This window comes from Olea europaea, chromosome 16, assembly GCF_002742605.1.
Source record: "Olea europaea var. sylvestris chromosome 16, O_europaea_v1, whole genome shotgun sequence".
In the NCBI taxonomy this organism is placed as follows: Eukaryota; Viridiplantae; Streptophyta; class Magnoliopsida; order Lamiales; family Oleaceae; genus Olea; species Olea europaea.
The window spans coordinates 10560712-10578702 of record NC_036252.1 but is presented as its reverse complement, the minus strand read 5'-3'; the positions used below and the strand labels follow the sequence as shown (position 1 = coordinate 10578702).

Here is a 17991-nt window from a genome sequence, read left to right as displayed (position 1 = left end):
ATTCATAAGGACGTCCATAATATACATGTGAAACTTCATGAGTGGAGGTTCGAAAAAATCGTTTTTCAACTCTCCAATAATATTATGCCACTTTTATATTATAGTATAATATTTTTATTTAAATAAGTAATAAAAATAAAGTAATTAAATATTAATTACTAATAATATACATAACCAATTAAGATAATTAATTATTGAAATATCTAAATAAGAAATTAAATTAAATATTATTTTTTATTTAATTAAGTGATTAAATAAATAAATAAACAAAGTAATTAAATATTAAATAAAGATAATCAATTAATGAAATATTTAAATAAGAAATTAAAATAAATATTAATTTTTTATTTAAATAAGTGATTAAATAAATAAATAAATATTAAATGAACAACATACATAAACAATTAAAGTAATTAATAAAGAAATATTTAAACGAGAAATCAAATTAAATATAAATTTTTTTATTTGAGTAAATGTTTAAAATAAATAATTAAATATACATATATCAATTAAGATAATTAGTTAATGAAATATTTAAATGAGTAATCAAATTAAACATTATTATTTTTATTTAAACAAGTGATTAAATAAATAATTAAACGGATTAATTAAATATTAAATAAATAATATACATAACAGATTAAGATAATTAATTAATGAAATATTTAAACAAGAAAGTAAATTAAATGTTAATTTTTTTATTTGAGTAAGTGTTTAAAATAAATAATTAAATATAAAGTGAAAAGTGTTTGATTTTTTAATTTGTACCTTAAGAGTATTTTTGTCTTTTTAAATAAAATTCTATCTTAAACCACTTAAGTATATTTTTGTCTTTTACTCAACAAAATGCCATTTTAAAGATTGGCAAAATTTTTTGATCGAAGTAAAAAAATGGCATTTTGAATTGCTAAATCTTGAAAGTACCCCTCTCTCTCCTCAGTCGTTCTATCACTTATCTCTCACTATTCACTTTCTCTATCTATTTACATATAGATATATACTTCGACCACTGTAAACTTCAGCCACCGTCTTTGAAAAGTCAAACTTCGAGCACGCAGATTTGTATAATTTAAGTGGATTGTTGATTTTCTCATTCATTTATTTGAAAAGTCGAGTCAAACGAATTTCAGAAGGATGAGGTCCCTTTGAGGTAAACCTAGGTTTGATCTAAATTTATGTTGATCTATAGTCGACAATTTGGACGGTGCGCTGTTGCTTCTGCCTCTAATTGTGTGTGTGTGTGTGTGTGTCTATTTGTGATATAGTGGTGATGGTGGTGACTGTGGTGGCAGTTGTGGTGGATTTGAAGTGTAGGTGGTGGTTGTGAACTTGAGTTGGCGGTGGAGATTTAGAGTGTCGACAGTGGTGAAGTGCGTGGGGATGAGGTGGGAGAAATAAGGAGTGAGTATGATCGATTAATTGAATAATTTGTGAACGATAAATAACTTATGGTTTATGAAAATGTGTGATTTGCTACTAAATATGTTTTTGTAACCAATAAATTATGTGTGGCCTTATGTAATTTGTAATAGTATGTGGTAATGACCATAAACTATATATTATTGTGATAATGACTTGTTTAATTAAATATAATTCACAAAAGTTTATTTGAGGTCACATACTGTGAACACCTGATTTTTGAAAAAATTCTAAAAGTTTTTTATTTTTAAAATTGTAATTTATAATCGAAAAATAATTTGTGATTTATAAAAATTTGTGATTTCCACTTAAGTCCTTGTTTGGCCTCCATTAAATCTCATTACATTACATTCCATTTTTCTCTCTCATATTTTCAATCACACAATCTTCCATAAAATAATATTACACGTAAATCGAAAATTTTTTCATTTTTTTCAACCACTCATTTTTCAAAATAATACTATTCCACCCATTTATTTCTAAAAAATGGGGGCCAAACGAGGGCTAAATATGTATTTGTAACCTGCAAATTATGCTTTGTGATTGTGACCTTATTGATTCTGTGATAGGATGTGGTCATGATCATAAATTATGTGTTATTATGATCATGGCCTGTTTAATTAAATTATAAGTCACAAAAATTTATCAAAGGTTACATAATGTGACCACCTGATTGTTGAAAAAAATTTAGTTTCTTATTTTTTTAAATTGTAATTTGTGATTTATAAAATTGTGTGATTTGCACCTGAATATATATTTGTAACGTACAAATTATGCTTTTGTGAATGTGACCTTATGAATTTTTTGACAGTATGTGGTCATGGCCATAAATTATGTGTTATTATAATTGTAACATGTTTAATTAAATTATAAGTCATAAAAATTTATCAAAGGTCACATAATGTGACTACTTGATTTTTGAAAAAATTTTATAAATTTTTTATTTTTAAAATTGTAGTTCAAAATCTTTGTAATTAATATATTTTTCCCTTAATTATTTTAGTCAATTTTTCACTTTGTTATTGCAACAAGTCCGGCCCATCAACTTACGGAATACACTGTGATAAATTTAGGGAAAAATCATAATTCATGTGTATTGTTTACACCAATTCACAAATCACGTACGTAGTTTAAAAATTCAAAATTTAGATAACTATATAGTTAATTGAAAATATTTATTAACTAAATATAATAAAATTATAGTTACACGATTAATGATCACAGATTTACAATTACAAGTCACAGAGTTATTTACTAGTCACGTATCATCAAATTAATTAGTCACATATTATATCGAGGTCAAAAAAAAATTTATAGGTCGCAGTTTATTTCGAGGTCACAAATCAAAAATTTATAGGTCACAGATTATTTCGAATCCAAATTACTTGGTTACAGATTATTAAAATTTTAAGTCACACTAAATAGTTGGTTACAGAAAGCTAAATGGTTGATCACATATACCAATTTCTTGATCACAGACAATCAAATCATTTGTGACCAACACCACACATTTGTGATCACCATCTCACCACTACCACTAGCCACATTGCCGTCAAAATTGTTGTCGCCAAAACCACCACTACTACCATCTCCAGCAGCCCTGTTATCTCAAACACCGCAACTAGCACCACCTCACCACAAACAAAATAGATACAAAACCGTCAACACCCTACAAAAGCTATCACACTATCTCCACCACCGCCACAACCACCATTTTCACCAACAAATCTATCACCTTGCATGACACCATTACAACCACCGCCGTTCACATCAGCATTAGTCGGCAAACCACCACTAGCGTCATAATACCCCCACCACCATTGCAACACCACTATTAAAGCCATCCCTATATCACATCACGAAAATCGGTCAACACTACTCGCACTGCCAGCAGCAAACCACCGTCACACCCACCGACTGCACACCTCCACCACACCATACCACCACTGCGACACCGTAGCATATCACCACTGCACCGCACACATCCACTACCGAACCGTCAATCACCACCACTTAAAAATTTAAAAAAAAAAAAAAGGGAAGAAAGTGAGGAGATATGTCAAGATAACATCACCAGATATCTACAGCACCGCCCAGATTTGAAGACGAAGGTGGCGATGAGCGTAGCACAGGAAAGATCGTGATAGCGGGTGGGCGTGTGTTGTGTCGCTAGATTTTGTGTGGTGCCGGGAAAGAGAGAAACAGACAAGGGAGAGATGGGGGGGGGGGGAAGTTGGGCAAATGAATTAGGGTTTTTATGGTTTGATACCTTGTTTATGAATAATAAAAGTTCATCACTGATTTTTGAATTCCGATCTTTAAACATCTGGAATTCTATGATTTCCACATAGATTTATCAAAGAAAATCAACTTGTCTTTTGGCCCATTAACTTACGGAAAGTGCAAATAAAGCCACTTGTCCAGATTTAAAAACAGAGAGGGAAGAAACAGACTGATGTGTCAGAAAATAATTGGATGTTTTTGTTTTAATTTTTCAAACTGTCCAATCATGTGTCGACATATGTTCCATCTGAATTTGAATTTGGATACGAGTTTGGATGTGTAGCATGATTGCGAAATGCACTGTGATAGATTTATCAGAGATAATTAACTTGTCTATTATTGACTAGTTTAACTGATAGTACAATTACTATCGTACTTTGCACAATTCACAATATTTTCCGTTAAGTCATTGGGCTCCAATAAAAAAAAATTTGGGAAAAATATATTTTGAAATAGTGATTTTTTTAAGAATATACGAATAAAAAATAAGATTTTTTTTGAATTTACGTGTAATATTATTTTATTAGAGAATGTATAGTGGAAAATAAGAAAGAGAAAAATACATTTTTTTTTTCAAAAATTGAGCCCAAACAAATAACAAGCAACTTGAAACAACTTTGAAGTCTCTTTTCTCCCATTTATGATTTTTTAAACTCTAGGAATTATACTGGCTTCTTCTTTTCTGAGAAAAAAAATGCTATAATTTAAAAAATTGAAATTCTTTTTCTTCCAATTTTGATTTTTTATTTAAAGCATACAGGGCTTATTATTATAAGATTATAAGAAATCTAAAACTGTAGAAAAAGTTTCCTATTAATTTTAAAAATTTCTTATAAAAACTAAATCTTTGTATAATTCCCAATCATATCAATGTAAACTACTAATGAAGTTTAATTCTCACTTGGTAATTAATTCATTACCATTTTCCCATAAATTTAACAGGTGAAGACATTGCGTGAGATTTATCTTTAAATATAAAGGTTGAATCCCAACCTTAAGGGTCTCCCACCGCCCCTGCTCTGGAGCATCGTGAGGGAGGTAAATCGCAGGTTATGCCTCCAAGGGTACAGGGTGGAAGGCTGCTTGTACACTTGTACTTACCCAAGAGCCAAATCCATATTTTAGGATTCGAACCCTTGACGCGGCAACCTCAAGCAAAGCTGGATTTCTCCACCCTCCCCTTTTACCACTTGGAGATGTGCCCTGAAGGCGAGATTTATCCTTAAATATGATCTTAGAATAAGGTGACTCATATGAGATCCCAAAAGATTGATATCATTGAATTAATATTTAGCCATACGAATACAATATGTCAAGTGGCATTAGAAAACTAGTAATCGAGTCTAATACAAATGGAACTGTACAATGTATAAATTAATAACCTCTATTATATAGTAATTTTACGTTGGCTTGAGCTAATAGGTTAAATTATGAGATTATAAATTTCAACATATAATAGACTCCAATATTGCTATTATATCACCATTAGCTTCGTTAGAAGAGATATTTTTAGTGATGTTAGCAACAATTTCTTCTAAACTAGAAGCTTGTTAACTATCATCATTTTTCACTTGGTACCCACAAGTAATTTACATTCATTCTATCATGGTAACCCAAATCTTTGATTATTATTTCAAATTTATGAATATCTTCTTCGTATAGAATATTCCATTCACGGAACGAATTTTGCAATGTCGAAAATAATTTGTTACTGTCTTTGCATTAACATTCATTATCCAAGCTGAGACTGTAAGAATGATTGCATCCAAAATACTTATTTTTCTAGATTAGTTTGCTTAGTTCATAACCCTCTAAAATTCTATGGTAAAACAGCCTACAATAATGCATCTTGAAAGCTCTTATTATCCCTATATCACTTGGTTGGAATATTGATATCTTGTTATGTGGAAAAAAATAGCTAAACATTTTGAAATGCTTCAATATTTTCTGGATGAGCTATACAATTATCTATCACCATTAGAATTTTTCTCCAATTTACTTTCTTTGTCGAGCACTGAACATTCCACGAAAAGCACCCAGTCGTCCACGATCATTTTTTGGCACGGTATTGACAATTACGAACTTGTTCATGTTTACATTTTGAAGCGACATGATTTTCCATATTTTCTATGACCGGTAAAGGAATTATTTTCTAAATTATTCTTATTACAACAAACAATAGTCATAAGCTTTTCTTTGTCTCAAGAGAGTGATCAAGTTATAATCTATAAAATAATCATGTTTAATACATATTGAAAACATCTTTCATGACGAACTAATCTATTTTTTCCTTATAGACCCCAATTTCTTCTCCATGCTTTTTGTGTTGATTCAATTTTTCCAAAATGACGAAATGATTTAATATCAATGTTCTAAAAAGCGTAAGGCGTGGAGGTCAAGATTCGAGCTGCATAAAAAAGTGTTTTTTATTTTAATATTATTTTTAATTTTTAATCATTCTAAAAATTATTTAATAATTAAAATAATACCCACCAAACATTTAAAATTATAAAATACTTTATTTAAAAAAAGGAGAGAAAAAAAAAATGAGCCTAGAAAAAAAAAGGTGCCTAGACCCGAAGTGAGGCATTTTGCCCACACTTCGTGCTTAGTAGCCGTCTAAACGTACTAAATGCCTCACTTCGTGCTTAGGAGCCGTCTAAATGTACTTTTTAGAACACTGCTTAATACCATGTCTTAGTTTAGACTTTTCAAGCCAACTTTGAAAAAGGTAGAATTCTAAAGTCTCTTCAAGGTTTAATATTTTCATAATTCCTCTATTATTCTCCAAGACTCTTCTGTTATATTTACACAATCTTGGTACTGTAGAACCACTCATAAACAACATTTTTCATGCCCGAAAGTTTTGATGGTTATATGCTTAGCATAGACACATTTTTCTAAGTCAAAACAAAATATAATATGATAATTGCTCGTGTGTTTTTGATACTGTATCTTGACTAACTATCGAGTAAAATTTTCAGAAACCCTTTATTGCAATTCTTTTTGAGCTCATGAAGGGTTTTCTTTACCATCGGCATAATGTTTTACGAATCTCATCTATAATGATTGATTTTTGAAAACCTTTCAGATGGGAAGCCATTGTAACTATAGAATATAAGAAGATTTTATGTTTGTTATATAATTATTACTCTTAATCTAATCCGTTAAATTTTAACAATCTAATTCGTTAAATATTTGATAAAGTTAATGCAATTCCAATGAATATTTTAATTGAGTACAATGAATTTATTTATATATTTTGGTTAATTTAATGTATATTCACTAACGGATTGATTCACATTCAATTGAATAGATAGGGAAGATACATTGAAGTTTTATTCGATCAAATGCATGTTCTTTGAACTGTAAATATACTTTATAAATCAATAATTATTAATTTATGAATTAAATAATATATCTTTTGTTGTAAATGAAAAGTCCATTAAAATTTATTGATGAATGACATTTGTATCCTTGTAACCCTAGAAATTAATTATTACCACTGTATCCCTGATTCTTACCTATAAATATAGGGTTTTGATTTTCAATGGTATACAAAAAAAGTTTATTGAGTTTTCTCTATTCTCTTTGAGTTTTCTCTATTCTCTTTTCCTCTAATTTTATAACACGTTATCAGCAGAAACTCTTAGAAGGTAGTAATTTTTTTTTCATAATCATCTATCACGTGTATCAAAATTAATTTGATAATACGTGAATTTTACATATACATATGTTGAATCTGCAATACGTGATCTCATCTTTCTCAATTATTATGTTTTCTTTGTACCTCTCTTTGAGTTAATTAATGTTTTTTTTCTTTTACATCAATCCACGTGCATTTTTATGGAGATATATTTATATTAAATCAATTGATATGCATTAATTCATGTTCATATACCCTTCTTATATTTAGATTAGCCCTTTACGTTCTACACATGCTTATAATTTTTTTTGGTTTAATTAGTCAATGTTCTTTGTAAGTAAGTTTCAACTCCAGATCTCTATTTTGGCTGATTCTATATATATATAATATACAATTAACAAATAACTGTACCCAACTCATCTTTTCTCTCAAATCCATTGGTTTCTGCAAATTTCATGCCTTAATTGGTTAATACTAATTCAATTCTTTTAATTGCACATAATTAGAATTTCGTGCCATAATATGTGAATAGGTTTCTACATGTCACCAATTTTTTTTTTTTTTTTGTGTTTCACTCGACTCACGTTATTAATTCAAAATAATATTTTACATGTGTTTGTATATTAATTAATGGCGAGCAATTGGATGTATTATCATTTTTTTTTATGTTTAGTTATAAAACATTACATTAAATTTATTTTTAATTGTTATTGCTCCTGAAGTAGAACAGCATTATAATTAATATTCCAGAAGAATATTAATCATAGATCTATTCGTTGTTGCTCCAGAAGTAGCACAACATTATAAGAATATTATTTGCTCCTGAAGAGTATAAATTATAACTCTCAATATTCCAAAAGAATATTGACATATTGCACTTGAAAAAATAATAGCAAAATATAATGTGTTCTAAAAGTAGCATATGTTTCGAAGAACATATTATTTCAAATTAGTGTTTATCCCTAGAGAAAAACACGTAACTTAAAGTCATGATGATATAGACTATTTGATTAACATGTGATGATTAATCATATTTTTCGAAACTAATTGTATTTTTTATTGTGTAGTTAAACAAATGGCAAACATTACGAAATTTGAGTTTGCTGCACTTGATATATCTGGTAAAAATTATCTGTTATGGATACTGGATGCTGATATCCATCTCGTCTCAAAGGGTCTGGGAGAGACAATAAAAGAAGGAAACAATGAATCCCTGCAGGATCGTGCAAAAGTACTTATTTTCCTCCGTCACCATCTTCACGATGGATTAAAAATTGAATATCTCACTGAGAAAGATCCACAAGTTCTTCGGAAAAAGTTAACAGAAAGATTTGATCATCAGAGGACTATAGTCCTCCCCAAAGCCTGTTATGAGTGGATGCACCTTCGTTTGCAAGACTTTAAAACGGTTAGTGAGTATAATTCTGAATTGTTCAGAATATGTTCAAAGTTGACTTTGTGTGGAGAAAAAATCACCGATGAAGATATGCTGGAAAAAATTTTCTCCACCTTTCATGCCTCGAATGTGCTCCTGCAGCAGCAATATCGTGAGCGTAGCTTCAAAAAGTACTCAAAACTTATATCTTGCCTACTAGTTGTTGAACAAAATAATGAATTATTGATGAAAAATCATGGATTACGTGCAACTGGTTCTGTACCATTGCCTGAAGCAAATGGTACTACATTGTCTGAAGCAAATACAATATCAAGACAAGGACGTAGACAAGGACGTGGACGTGGACGTGGACGTGGACACGGACGTGTACGTGGAATAAATCATGGAAGAAATAATCAACAAAGTTATCAACAACAAAACAATAAATTCAAAAGGCATAAAGCAAACGAGAGTGGCAAATCTAAAAAGGAATATGAAGAAAGTTGCTTCAGATGTGGAATGAAAGGGCATTGGGCACGTACGTGTCGTACCTCAAAACATCTTGTGGATCTCTACCAGAGATCAATCAAGGGAAAAGAAAAATTGGAGACAAATTTTGCTGATTATGATGGTCCAATTGATGTGACTCATTTGGATGTCCCCGATTTCTTTACTGATCCAAATGAAAATATTGACCATTTGGTTGGGGGTGGTGTGATAGAAAATACAGATTAATTTACTAGTATTTCTTTCGTTTTAAAAACTCAGTTTGAAATATGTTTTTACTTTTCCGCAAAAAAATAAAAAATAAAATAAAACTCTATTATGCACCGTTTATTTCATGATATTAAGTAATGTTTACTTCTTTAAATCTAAATTCAAGTTTTTTTTAAAATTTTTTTGTTTATTTTGTTATATTTATAGATTCATGATGGATAGTCAAGACAGCTGCTTAATTGATAGTGCAACTACACATATTATTTTTCAAGACAAAAAATACTTTTTGAACTTAATATTAGTTGAAAATAATGTTAACACGATATCGGGTGCGTCGAATATCGTTGAAGGCTCCAGAAGAGCTTGTATTATTTTACTAAATAATACAAAATTATATATTGACGGTGTACTTTATTCTAGCAAATCCAGAAGAAACTTGCTTAGTTTTAAAGATATTCGCTGCAATGAATATCACATTGAGACAATGCAAGAAAATAATGTTGAATATCTTTGCATCATTTCATTTGTATCTAGCAAGAAGCAGATAAAAGAAAAATTTAATACACTCCCATCTGGCATGTATTTTACATTTATAAAAATGGTCGAATCAAATAATGTTACGAATCAAAAAGTTTTATACTTTGGCATGATCGACTTGGACATCCAGGAGCCATAATGATGCGTCGAATAATAAACAACTCACATGGACATCCTTTAAAGAATCAGAAGATTCTTTTATCTAATGATTATCCATGTGTAGCTCGTTCGCAAAGCAAGTCAGTCATTAGACCTTCAACTACAAAGGTAAATATTGAATCTCCAACTTTCTTGAAAAGAATACATGGAGATATATGTGGGCCAATACACCCACCATGTGGACTATTTCGTTACTTTATGGTACTAATTGATTCTTCTACAAGATGGTCACATGTTTGCCTATTTTCAACTAGGAATGTAGCATTTGCTAGACTACTTGCTCAAATCATAAAATTGCGAGCACAATTCCCCGATTACTCAATCAAGAGTATTCGTCTTGACAATGCTGGTGAATTTAGATCACAAGCATTTGATGATTATTGTATGTCAATTGGGATTGAAATTGAACATTCAGTTTCACATGTTCATACACAAAATGGTTTAGCGGAATCGTTTATTAAACGTCTACAACTTATTGCCAGACCATTACTTATGAAAACAAAACTCCCAACTTCTGTTTGGGGTCATGCCATATTACATGCTGTATCATTTGTTCGTATAAGACCAATTGCCTATAATCGATATTCACCTTTGCAACTTATATTTGGTCATGAACCTGATATTTCTCACCTACGGGTTTTTGGTTGTACTGTCCAAGTTCCTATTTCACCCCCACAACGTACTAAAATGGGTCCCCAATGAAGATTTGGGATTTATGTGGATTTTGATTCACCATCTATTATTAGATATCTTGAATCTTTAACGGGTGACTTATTTACTGCACGTTTTGCAGATTGTCATTTTGATGAAATGACTTTCCCAACTTTGGGAGGAGAAAAACTATATCCTGAAAAACAAAATAGAATTTCTTGGAATGAGACAACTCTATCTCACTTTGATCCCCGCAGCAATCAATGTGAACAAGAGGTTGAAAAAATCATTCATTTGCAAAGAGTTGCAATTCAACTACCTGATATATTTGTTGACACGAGAAAAGTGACAAAGTCATATATTCCAGCAAAAAAATTAATGTCCCTGCAGGACGATCTGCTGTGGCAAATGAATCTCAAATACGCCAGAAGCGTGGTCGACCAGTTGGTTCAAAAGACTCTGTACCTCGAAAAAGAAGAGTACAGGAGAAAAGCCAACCAAAAATTTCAGAAGAAATCACATTAGAAAGATTGATCAATTAAATATTGAATGTACGGTTCCTGAAGAACCAGAGGTGTCCGAAAATAATGAGATTTCAATAAATTATATGATATCTCATAAATTATGGGAACGGAATAATATTGTTATAGACAATATTTTCGCCTTTAACATGACTCTTGATATTATGCAAAATGAGGATCCTGAACCACAGTCTGTTAATGACTATTGAAATAGAAATGATTGGCCAAAATGGAAAGAAGCCATACAGACAGAATTGAATTCTTTGGAGAAACGAAAAGTGTTTGGACTAGTAGTTCGAACACCTGAAAATGTAATCCCTGTTGGATACAAATGAGTTTTTGTACGAAAGAGAAATGAGAATAATGAAATTACAAGATACAAAACCCGACTAGTGGCTCAAGGTTTCTCCCAAAGACCAGGAATTGATTATGAGGAAACATATTCTCCCATAATGGATACCATCACTTTTAGGCTCTCAAAGGGGCTCGATATGCGCCTTATGGATATAGTAACTGCCTACCTATATGGTTCACTTGACAGTGACATATATATGAAAGTCCCCAAAGGATTTAAGGTGTCAGGAATAAATGATACATGTCCGAGAACTATGTTCTCAATTAAATTGGAAAAATCATTATATGGATTGAAACAATCCGGACGCATGTGGTATAATCGCCTTAGTGAATATTTGTTGAAAGATGGTTATAAAAATGACGATATCTGCCCATGTGTTCTCATAAAAAAAACAAATATTGGATTTGCAATTGTAGCCGTTTATGTTGATGATTTAAATTTAATTGGAACTCCTGAAGAGCTCAACAAAACTGCAGATTATTTGAGAAATGAATTTGAGATGAAAGATTTGGGAAAAACCAAATTTTGTCTTGGATTACAAATTAAACAATTTCCAGAGGGATTATTTGTTCATCAATCTACTTATATAGAAAAAGTTTTGAAACGCTTTTATATGGATAATGCACATCTATTGCCATCACCTATGGTTGTTTGATCACTTGATGTGAAAAAAGATCCATTTCGTTCACTTGAAGATGGAGAAAAGATTCTTGGTCCTGAAGTACCATACCTTAGCGCAATTGGAGCATTAACTTATCTTTCAAATTGCACTCTACTTGACATATTTTTTTCTGTAAATCTCCTTGCAAGATATAGCTCTACACCAACTCAAAGGCATTAGAATGGTGTTAAACATATTTTTCGTTACCTAAAGGGTACTATTGATACGGGACTATTTTATTCTCAAAAGTCAGGATCTGCTTTAATGGGATATGCAGGTACAGGTTATCTTTTCGATCCACATAAAGCTAAATCACAAACAGGATATGTGTTTACATGTGGAGGAATAGCTATATAATGGAGATCTGTGAAGCAATTCTTGACAGCAACATCCTCAAATCATTCTGAGATTATTGCAATCCATGAAGCAGGGCGAGAATGTGTATAGTTGAGGAATATGACCCATCATATCCAATCATCATGTGGATTGACTTCAACAAAAGATAGTCCAACAATTTTGTTTGAAGATAATGCAGCTTGTATTGCACAACTCAAGGGAGACTATATCAAATGCGACAGGACGAAGCATATTTCTCCATAATTCTTTCATACACATGAATTTCAGAAGAATGTTGACATTGATATTCAACAAATTTGCTCAAGTGACAATGTGGCTGATCTATTCACAAAAGCGCTGCCAACATCTAAATTCAAGAAATTAGTTCATGAGATTGGAATGCGTCGACTCAAAGATTTTCAGTGATCAACATCAAGGGGAGTAGCTGTACTCTTTTTCCTTCGCTTATGTTTTGTCCCATTGGGTTTTCCTAGCAAGGTTTTAATGAGGCAACATTTAATTTTAATACTCCAAAATAACTGTACTCTTTTTCCTTCGTTTGATTTTTTTTCCCATTGGGTTTTTATCTAACAAGGTTTTAACGAGGCAGATATTCTGTAATATGTCATTCAAGGGGGAGTGTTGTAAATGGAAAGTCCATTAAAGTTTATTGGTGAATGACATTTGTACCCCTGTAACCCTAGAAATTATTATCATTGTATCCCTGATTCTTACCTATAAATATAGGATTTTGGTTTTTAATAATATACACAAAAAGTTTATTGAGTTTTCTCTATTATCTTTGAGTTTTTCCTATTCTCTTTTCCTCTCATTTTATAACATCTTTTAATTAATAAAATTTATATAGTTCTAAGACTATCACTTTATAGAGGTTATACTACAATAACCCAATAACACGTCAATTAAACAATGATAAATAACACTAGCCACTATCTCGTCCAACTCTAGCTTTTTAAATGACTTCGAATATGGTAAATATAATGTTGATACTAATAAATTGTAATTAATGCAATAAATTAATGGCTGAATTTACAATAAAAAATTGGCAAAAGAATATAAGGCAAAAACTTCACCAGTGATCCCGAACTTATTTCCTCACTAGCAAGTTGGTCCCCAATTTTGAGGAGCAAAATTGATCCTGAACCTTTGAAAAATTTCACCACGATCAATTCCTAATGACACAACTATCCATTTCTTCTTTAAATCACCACGTCAAATGTGTTTCAATTCAAATTTCTATACACTCGTCCAAGCTAAAAAAATTAAAATAAAATAACTTCAAGTTGAAAGCATGTACGTTTCATTGTCATGGACACTTAATTATTGTCAGAGGCAGACCCACTTGGGGTCAAATGACCCCACAAAATTTTGGATTTTTTTCTAAAGAAAGTTGTTGTTTTAACCGTTTTATGATCTACTTCAATACATGTCAAATAAAGTCAAAATATTGCATTCTTAATATCATTTTGAAGTGTTCATAACCTAGTTTTTCACTTCTTAATGGCATGCAAAATGACCAACCATAACAAAAGTTACGATTTATCAAAATAAGCCATTCCAAATTAGTATTTCAAAAATTTCGATAATATGTTAACTTTTAAAATTTGCCAATGATCGTATACTATCTGAATTCACAAATAACACGCATCATCTAGAAGCTCATTTCGAGAATTATATCATATTCATATCAAATTGTCAAAACAAATATTGAAAATAATTAAACATGCGTCAAATGTATGTACTAAAAACGACGTTTAACTCTTTTTTCTTTTAAAAAAATTTATTATTTCATTAACGTTTATAATTTTTGCACGATAGATTTTTCAATATAATTTACATCTTTTATTAGGAAATTTTACATGAAAAATGACGTTAAAAATTCTAAAATCGTTACGGGTTAAATGTAATTTGAATTAATTTCAAATTATTTTTCATTAAGCTTAAATTTCAATGACTTCCTAAATTAAATGTGAATTTTATTTCAATTCATTTACTTCCTACATTCAATTTGATTTATTCACTTTTAGCTCAATATCCATAAATGACATGATAAACAAAACTATACATGTAGCAAAATTCATATAACAATATTGGTAATAATATAATTATAAGACATTTTCAAGTTGTCAAAATGCTTATTAACTTATTTTCATTAATAATATATTGTTTTAAAATATTAGACGTTAATTTTTTACCCCCACAACCCAAAAAAGCCTGAGTCCGCCCCTGATTATTGTGTAATTATATCAAAAGATTAACAATCAACTTGCTCATTGTAAAAGGCTTGGGATCAATAGATTTGAGATTCGAGACTACATTTAATTAAACATGTGTTGTGACCTTATCTCATTGAAATTAACACATGATTCAAAAGAATACAACCTTATCGAAATGTATTGTAACACATGCAAAAATACAAGAAGTGTAATACTCTTCATCAAAATTTAATTATATAATTGGATAAAAAAGGACGAGATCTCTATTAACAACAATTTTCCCGAAAAAATCTGGATTCTGCATTTAAAAATGTCCTTGAATTCAAAATCAGTTAAAATTCTGTTTCTTTCAATTTATTTTATCAACTAACACCAAACTTTATACAATCTCGAACAAACCCTAAATTAATTCCCATGTTTTAATCCCATGAATTAACATAGATAGATCAATACTAATCCTATAATTGTAACCGTGAGTCATCCAGCTATATCATTGGCTATCTTCTAGTTAAATTTTGACTCATCACTATAATTTGAGGTGTCGAAATTTTAGTAGAATTAAGTTTTTTTTTTCCGTTTTTCTTACCTGTTGAATTACTTTCCGAAACAAGTTTGATTTCCTCGTTTTAATTCTCTTGACGAAAATTTATCAAGAGTTTTCGAAAAGTACTCATTGTCGTAAATGTTAGAATCGAGTGCGTTTATGCATTTGCGAGACTAAATTAAAAAAAATAAAAAATAAAATAAAATTCACGACAGCATTATAATCCACAGTTCCAATTTAAACTAGTTTCCAAAGTGCTGTTGAATTTTCTTATAATAAAATAGAGGTTGTTTGTAAATTTTGGACACATTAGAATTTCACTGATAGTTTCTATCTTAGCTTCAACTTTTAAGTGACTTCAACTTCAAATACTATTTATACAAATAAATTGTAACTAGTGATCAATGTTGAAATTTTGCTATAAGTATCAAGTTATCTCTAAGTTGCACATTCAATTCCTATCGATACAAAGTGTTCAAATTTTCATTAAATTATTGCGTCTACTCATGGAACATGCATACTTTAAATTTCTATCGTCTATACATCTATCCAAGTTTAAAAACAAAAAAAATTACATTCACACGCGACGACTTTACAAATATTTGTAAGAGATAGATTGTGCAACTATATTGGAATATTGAACAGAAATAATTCATTTTTAAATATTAATAGATATGGAACAAGGGGTGCAATTTTTCCTATTATTATTTATATAAATTAACATGAATTATCATCTTATCTCATTTCATAAAATTTGAATTTCAATCCAAAAAAATACAAGCTTATCTAAAACTGCAAAATTGCGGACGGACAAGGAATCTCTAACAGTCTGAAGAGCGCAATTTTTTGAAATGCCTTTGAATTCCAAATCAATTGTTTAACACTCAGTTTCTTTCTTATATAATCTCTATTAAATTTGTATCCCCATATTTTTTCTTTTTGAATAGAATGGGTAACGATAAGCAAGAAATCATCAAAAAGAGAAAGATCAACTGTCATGATCATGTCGAGATAGACAAGAATGACTTGTTAACACTTTCGTTGTCAACTTATTTTCCTAATACTAAGCCGAGTCAACTTCCCCCCGGAAATCACCACCCTCGGCCAGCATCCCCGCCTCCTCCGTCTCCGCTTTCGTTAGATCGCCGCCCAATCGATGAACTCCTGCAGTCACATTTTCCTCTATCCATCGGACAACCGGTGGCTCCTAGTGTAGGGAACAGGAACCGTCTAGCTGCTGCCCCGAGAGGAGGCTCCTCCGGCCGAGTTCGTCGCAACCCGTCGCAGTCACCCCATGGAGGGAAGAGCGCCACCGTGCCCGCCCCATTTCCTTGGGCTACAAACCAACGCGCCACCGTTTACAGCCTCGGTGACCTACTATCTAAACAAATCTTCACCATCTCCGGCGACGTCCAGTGCAAGAAGTGCGAAAAGAAATACCAAATGGAGTTCGATTTAAAGCAAAAATTCCTCGAAGTTTGGACATTTATTGCAGAAAACAAAGGCAACATGCACGATAGGGCACCGCCGGTTTGGATAAACCCTAATTTGCCAGGGTGCAGTTTCTGTAAGCAAGAAAACTGTGTGAAACCCATAATTTCCGATAAGAAAAAATCCATAAACTGGCTGTTTTTGCTTCTGGGACAAATGCTGGGGTGTTGTACTCTTGAGCAGCTAAAGTATTTTTGTAAGCATACCAGGAATCATCGTACTGGTGCTAAGGATCGGGTTCTTTATCTCACTTACCTCGGTTTGTGCAAACAGCTCGATCCCAGTGGACCTTTCGATCGTTGAGACTAGACTAGGCGAGATGAAACGAAGCTCGTTTTGACAGAAAAAGTTGGACTCAGTTAATTGCCGAATAATGCTATTTGTAGTCGACGATTACAATAGTCGCCCTATGTGATATCCTCCTTATGATTGTTTCATTATTAATATGAAAATCCATTTGATTGCTTCTTCTTTTTTTAATTAACAAAATTGTGATACATATATATCCATATGAATGACAACTATAGTTACTTACTATGAATGACATTACTCATAATTGTCACATTGGACTATGGATATTAATTGACTAGGTTGTTTCTTGATTCATTTGCATTTTTTTTAAAATTTTATTTTAATTCTTCTTCCTTGTTAAAATAGCCTCTATTTAAAGTTAAATATTAATATTAACCACTTGTTCACTACTTCATTATTCTTGTCCATTTACTGACCACACTGAGGCCAGTATAGTTCTCCTAAAAATAGTAGACTTATAGTTGTCATTGATGATAACAAATACACCCTTTCATTTTTATATGTTGTCACTTGTCAACAAGTTTCTTCCATGTTTGCAATAGGCTAGAATTTTTGTTCACAAAATTTTTACAGGTGTGACAACACCTGATTCAAATTGTTTTTTTTTTTTTCAAAGATAATTCTATGTGTACACCATAAGGTCTACAAAATAAATTACACCAGACTCATATGGAGAGGAGCCCACGAATATTTTGTTGTATGTGGACTCCCTCCATGTGAGGGGGATGTAATTTATTTTTTTTAAAA

General features: G+C 31.1%; 1 protein-coding gene across 1 annotated transcript; it reads left to right on the top strand.

Moving 5' to 3' along the window:
• The first annotated feature begins 16389 nt into the window (after window positions 1-16389).
• Window positions 16390-17292, top strand: LOC111412614. Its single transcript, XM_023043551.1, has one exon. It carries the CDS (start codon window positions 16390-16392, stop codon window positions 17233-17235), a length of 846 nt encoding a protein of 281 aa, XP_022899319.1. The 3' UTR covers window positions 17236-17292.
• Window positions 17293-17991: the final 699 nt, after the last annotated feature.